Source organism: Gigantopelta aegis, chromosome 3 (genome assembly GCF_016097555.1).
Source record: "Gigantopelta aegis isolate Gae_Host chromosome 3, Gae_host_genome, whole genome shotgun sequence".
Classification (NCBI taxonomy): Eukaryota; Metazoa; Mollusca; class Gastropoda; order Neomphalida; family Peltospiridae; genus Gigantopelta; species Gigantopelta aegis.
The window spans coordinates 67,960,914-67,968,004 of NC_054701.1; the positions used below are offsets into that span (position 1 = coordinate 67,960,914).

At 35.0% G+C, this 7,091-nt stretch overlaps 1 protein-coding gene across 2 annotated transcripts in view; it reads left to right on the plus strand.

The window, feature by feature from the left end:
* The window catches only part of LOC121368863 (zinc finger protein 665-like), a 47,002-nt gene extending 40,746 nt beyond the window's left edge, over positions 1–6,256 (plus strand). The window contains exons 7-9 of one of the 2 annotated variants that reach the window (XM_041493617.1): positions 765–977; positions 2,004–2,198; positions 3,775–6,256. In XM_041493617.1, the coding sequence (XP_041349551.1) occupies positions 765–977; positions 2,004–2,198; positions 3,775–4,310 (944 nt within the window). In that variant the 3' untranslated portion in view covers positions 4,311–6,256. The remainder of the gene's footprint in view (positions 1–764; positions 978–2,003; positions 2,199–3,774) is intronic. The other variant, XM_041493618.1, reaches the window with a different exon arrangement.
* The last annotated feature ends 835 nt before the right edge of the window (positions 6,257–7,091 follow it).

Here is a 7,091-nt window from a genome sequence, read left to right on the forward strand (position 1 = left end):
CATGTGTGGTCCTTGGCCATATTATGTCTGTCATATAACTGTAAATAAAAATGTGTGGAGTGTCATATAATAAAACATTTCTTTCTTTTTTTCTTTCATTAGACTGATTGATTTGTATAACGACACCACTAGAGCACACTGATTTATTAATTATCAGTTATTGGATGTCAAACATTTGCTAATTTTGACATAGAGTCCCATTAGTAGCAAGGGATCTTTCATATGCACCATCCCACAGACAGAATAGCACATACCATGGCATTTGATATACTAGTCATGGTGCACTGGCTGGAACGAGAAATAGCCCAATGGGCCCACCGACGGGAATCAATCCCAAACCGACTGTGCATCAAGTGAGCACTTTACCACTGGGCTATGTAGTACCCCTCTTTCATTAGAATGGCCAAATTGATTGTTATTTAAACTTTGTCATTTCCTCTACATTCATGTGAGGTTTATATTTTTGTGTAATTTAGGAGGGATAAGCCCTCCAAAACATACAAACACTGGATTTATGTTTATATAGACATCAATCTTTAAGTTTTCTTGTTCACAGCTATGCTATTTTGTTATATATTTTGTCATTGTTTTACAGTATGGTAAAATAATAACAACAACAATACAGTACCGATATGTTAAAAAAAATGTAATAATACAATACTGAAAGTATATTCGGTTAGGGTAAATTAAAATAGATCCAATATTAATCAGTTATGATCATAATGACAAACACCAATTAACAAGTGGCTTATATTGTCTTTCAGAACAAAAGCGTTTACAAAGGAAACAAGAGGGTGGATTTACTTGTGAAATTTGTAACAAGTGGTTTCGAAATGCATCAAATGAAGCTCGACACATGCGAATCCACTCTGGGAAGATGCCGTTTCAGTGTGAAAAATGTCAGAAACCTTTCCACCGCAAGGATGTGTATCGAAGACATGTTGCAGAAAATCTGTGCCAGAATAAAATTAAAAAGGGTAAGGACAGTCATGTTGGTTTTGGTTTCATAATTTCTTTTTAATTTAGTGTCTCACTTTTATAACTCATGAAACCAATGTACTGTTTCGTCACACAAAACTTGGGAGTTAGAAAGGAAGAAAATGCTTTGACTGCTTTGATTAAAAAAGAAAAGGAATCGTCTAAAGCAGGGCAGTACAAAAAATCAGGACCCTGTAATATAGTCTTGTCCAGCAAGACAAAATGGTCACTTTTAAACTAAAAATTACACTTTCCATGTCTACTGTAGTCCTTCCCACACGGAATGCCTGTTCTTTTTATCATAATACTTAACTATAAAATGTTCTACAAATTATTTATTTCTGAGCCAATTGTTCTCTAAATTTCACACAAAAGTAGTGGGGTTTATTGTTACAAATGCATTTACAAAAAAAAATGTGTAGGAGGATAGGATGAACTACAATTACCCAATCCCTCTCCTATAAGCCCTGGTGTTAATTTCAACCCAAATTTTTTTTAATACAGATGGTAACCTTTATACACAAAATATTTACCTGGGTTGTTTTAATTTGTTCCTAACATAAAACATTATTACATAATTATACAGGTGGTTTTAGGCCAAACAGTAAAACAAAACTCTACAAGTTCCTTAAAGGGACATTCCCGAGTTTGCTGCAATTTTAAAGATGTTATCAACTAATAGAGACTTTTTGACAACTGTAATTACATATCAAATACATTTTCTGCATAAAATATTAGTGGCTGTATATCAAACGTTTTTGATAGTTCTAATATTTGTACTAGGTTAAATTTCATTTTATTTCCTAAAAAGTTTTTTTCGTACATACAAAATTATTTGGACAAAATCCAGTTTGGGCTTCTTACAAATATTAAAATGACCAAAAACACATTGAATATACAGACACTGATATTCTAAACAAGAAAATATATTTAATATGTAAGTTTAATCGTAGAAATATTTTATTAGTCGGAAACATCTTACAATGCAGCAAACTCAGGAATGTCCCTTTAATATTAACTTTCAGAACATCAAGATGTTGGATTTACATGTGAAATTTGTAACAAGTGGTTTCGAAATGCATCGAACAAAGCTCGGCATAAGCGACTGCACAGCGGAAAAATGCCATTTCAATGTAACAAATGTAAACAATGTTTCTACAGAAAGGATACTTATCAAAAACACATCAAAGGAATGTTATGTAAAAATTATATTGGGAAGGGTAAGCACTTGTTAGTTTTTTGTTTTGTCGTCATCTTCATTTGGCATTTCATTATTCCCCTTTATTTACCCCTGTATATATGTAAATTAAAACAAATGTTTAGGCAGGCTGTTAATTATTGATAATGAAAAAAAATAATAACTTGCTTTCAGGGTGTTTGATTTTTTGTCCTTCCAATATGTTATGGTGTTCCAGATTTATCAGTTAATGTTGGATTTTCATCTGCTGTCTCGCTCCAGCCAGTGCACCACGACGGTACATCAAAGGCCTTGGTATGTGCTATGTGCTATCCTGTCTATGGGATGGTGCATATAAAAGATCCCTTGCTGCTAATCAAAAAGAGTAGCCCATGAAGTGGCGACAGTGGGTTTCTTCCCTCAATATCTGTGTGGCCTTTAACCGTAAATAAAATGTGTTGAGTGCATCATTAAATAATCCATTTCCTTCCTTCCTTCATCTGCTGATATTACAGTGCACTGTACACTGTTGGTTAAGGGTAGAATTGATAAAGTTAAAGTTTGTTTCGTTTAATGACATCACTAGAGCACATTGATTTATTAATCATCAGCTATTGGATGTTAAACATATGGTAATTTTGACACCTAGTCTTAGAGAAGAAACCTGCTACATTTCTTCATTAGTTGCGAGGTATAGACAGGATAGCTCATATCATGGCCTTTGATATACCAGTTGTGGGGCACTGGCTGGAACAAGAAATAGCTCAGTGGGTCCACCGATGGGGATCGATCCCAAACCGACCACATATCAGGCGGTGGCGTCGTGGTTAGGCCATCGGTCTACAGGCTGGTAGGTACTGGGTTCGGATCCCAGTCGAGGCATGGGATTTTTAATCCAGATACCAACTCCAAACCCTTAGTGAATGCTCTGCAAGGCTCAATGGGTAGGTGTAAACCACTTGCACTGACCAGTGATCCATAACTGGTTCAACAAAGGCCATGGTTTGTGCTATCCTGCTTGTGGGAAGCGCAAATAAAAGATCCCTTGCTGCCTGTCGTAAAAGAGTAGCCTATGTGGCGACAGCAGGTTTCCTCAAAAAAACATTGTCAGAATGACCATATGTTTGACGTCCAATAGCTGATGATAAGAAAAAAATGAGTGTGCTCTAGTGGCGTCATTAAATAAAAACAAACAAACAAACTTTACATCCTGCCCCAGACTTGATAAATGACTTTACTATAAACTTTTGTCTGAATAAATAATCTGTAATAGTATTTGGGGGGGTTCCTCGGGGGGGGGGGGGGGGGGGGGGGGGGGGTTGATAGTAATGTGTGGGTGTGGGTGGACATGTTTGTTTTGTTTTTCAGATAATGGAATACTTATGCTCCACTTTATTTGTATATTTTGGTTGGGGGTAGGGGTGGGATTGGAGGGCCATGCTGTCTGTAATATTACACTTCACTCTTTAGTCTTCATTGATTTATAACTAAAATAACTACAAACTAAACAATTAAACAATCTTACCGGTAATGCTTAATCACTTGGTGATCTCAGATTAGTATATGACATTTGTATAAAATAAAAATCATCTTTAACAAGTTTCTGTTTTTTCTTTCAGCACTGAGAAAAAGAAAACAGTTTACGTGTAACATTTGCCACAAAACATTTTTAAAAGCATCCAACAGAGCAATGCACATGAAGACGCACATGCGTGAGAAACGTACCCCGAAAAACACCAACAACTCTAACAACACCAACAACACCAACAACATAAAGAAGCGCCACGAATGCCCGAGTTGTGAAATGAGCTTCTTCCTAGAGAGGCATTTATCAAAGCACATTGTCAAGTGTCACTGCAAACAAGAGCCTGAAGAAGAAGACGAAGATGACTTCTGCAGTGGAAGTGAGATAGAAGACGTCGCTAGCGACGACCATTCTTCTGATAACCATGACAGTGACCCCGACGGAGATGTTAGCAACCCTGACCAGGATGAGCAGGAGGATGAGCAGGATAACCACACTGTTCAGGTCAAGGGAGGATCCATTTCAGAGACTGAGGGAGGTCTAACGGACGAAGCAGTTATAACGCAGACAGCTTTAACACATCAGGCTGTTTTAACAGACGAGCCTTTACAAATGGATGAGGCTAGTTGAACTGATATGACAGTGTATCTTGAACAGACGAGGAGGTGTGCAAATTGATCATTGATGGACAAAGAGATATAGGAATAAATGGGTTACGATCACTAAGTAAGTGACTGTATAAAAGAGACATTTTGACAGAAGATTTTGATTGGGTTAGTTTACAACTGTCATATTGAGGTACATTTTCAAAACACATAATTATACTGACATGTAAACTGATGACAGCTGCAAACAGACAATGCTCAAATTTAAAAGTATTTTCTAACAAAGTCATATGTTAGTGAATAACACAGCTTCGTTAAATAGTTTTAACAAATGTAGGTACATATGTGTACATACCAGACTTTTAAAATGATCAAATGCTGGGGCAGATTTAAAACAAGGTGCTTTTTTTTAAACAAAAGGGTTTCTTGATGGATATAATGGCTTCCAAAGAAGCTGTACAGATGGAAGTTGGTTTGAAAATGTATACATACAAGAAATTTAAAGGCAGATTTAACAGATGATACCTTTTGAAACAAAAGGATCTTTTGTTCAAGAAAATGGCTTTAATAAAAGGTTGTAGTATTTTTTTAATGCTTATGGGAAGGGGATTTATGAAATTTCATTGGGTTTGTACATTTAAAATACATGTTAAATAGTAGAATACTACATGAGTAGCCATTAGATACGATTTATGTTACGAGTTGTTTTAAAACATATGTAACAAGAGAAAGTGAGTTGGATATGGTTTTAAACAACAAGTGTTAACATAAATGGTATTTCATAGACACAAATGTAGAATTCTCTTTCTTACATACTAGTATTCTCAAAACGGCTTTTCCAACTAAAACCTATTTACAGCCCATCTACAGACAAGTCAATTTCAACTTGTAAGTCACAGAGTGGTTGATTTCAATAGTGCTGTTTTTCATTAGATGGTATGTCATTGGCGACCTGGTCATCACACAGGAGCAGCCAGTCGTATATCTTTAAATTGTTATCACACGTAAACACATGTGTTATTACTATGTGTTATCAAAAATAGTGAATTGTGTTCTTACCAACGGGTGTGTAAGAAAACATGTTACTCTTATGAAAGAAGGAACATGACCAGATTTTGCATTATAGAATTGGTGAAATTGGCCCATACTGATGGGTTTAAAACATTAAGATTATGTAAATGGAACACAGAACCTGTTGTGTACTGATTAGGAATCCCGGACAAAATCCCCTCTGGCCAAAAATATAGACCAAATTTCTTTAATTAACTCTCCTAGGAATTTGGAATGTGTGTTGTGGAACAAAAACAATAATACACAATGAGTAAAAACGTATTTTCACTTATAAGTCAATTGTGGTCAGAGGACCAATTTAATGGCAGATGTAGAATGGATAATGTTGGATAATTGAGTGGATAATGATGCCTGGTATTTAAAGAGCAATTGAAGTGACAGACCTTAGTTTTTAAAGACTACAACCTGTTTTTCACTAGTGGCGCTGTTTTTGTTTTAAACAATATTTACAGATACAGAGAAGTAAATAATTAAAATCAGACATTACTTACATTTTGTTGTTTAGATTATCTGTTTCTGTACATCCGAAGTGTTTCTGGTCATCCTGGTGTTTCTAATACCATTAAAATGCATTTTTCATCTTTTTAAAAACTCGCATACCTCTGAGAAATAGTGGTTATGGAGTCGAGCGCTAGTCTATTTTCAATTTAATTAAAATTAGCTCCACTGGTTAATTACTATTACCTGTGGATCTAACAGCACCCTGTTGGAGCTCATATCCAGTTGACCTTTCATTCGACCTATCAAAACGTTACTTGCAAATTCATGCCAGTCATTTGAAAAGAATTTGAAAACATTTGGTATTATGCTAAGGGTATACGAAATGATTCGGGTGAATTACGAAGTATGCTGGAAACTAATTTCGGTATAATATTTTGTATAAAATTCATTACAAGACGAACAAACAAAAAAGTTGATGGTATAGCCATAAAATCTGTTTATACTAGTATACAATCCAGAGTTTATCACTGCACTTTTCCCCCTGTTTTTTAATGTTGAAATAGACCAACAAGTTCACCTATTGCATAAATAGTCTCGCCTGATATTTTTAGAATTTTTATGCTCCCGAATAACGCTATAAAAAGCGAAGTGTAATTGGTTGATATTTAAATTGTTATTTATAGATGCAGTGTCACCTGGACATGGGAGTCCACGTAATGCTGTTAGATCTACTGGTAGACCTGTAGAGCTATTTTAATCAGATTGATCTATTTTAAAGGGTATTTCCCCATTTCAATATCACAACGTTTTGTTTCACTCTGTAATATTATTCACATGTGTCACAGGTTTGTTGATTAACCAAACTTTCATGTTTCCATTTCACAGGTTCAAACTAGGCTCATCGACTTTAATTACATATACATTGTATTTATATATATATATACATACACATATACACACATATATATATATATATATATATATACACCGCCTTTTTTTTGTTTCCTTGCCAGAGAACATTTTGTTTAGTGTTCCATCACAATTCGCTACGCAAGTTTCAAAGATCACAATACAATTTTATGACATTAAACAGTATTTGCTAATCAATTTTTAATTGACTAGCAATATTGCTCATCACAATTTTAAAAACAAAATGTCCCCCGCTTGCATGTATTCCCTGATAACTCAGTTCTGGGTAGATGACCAATTTAATGGCAAACCCATTTTCAGCGATTAATAATATAGTAATAGTATTGTAGTTATACATAACATGGTGACTTATATGTAGATTGTG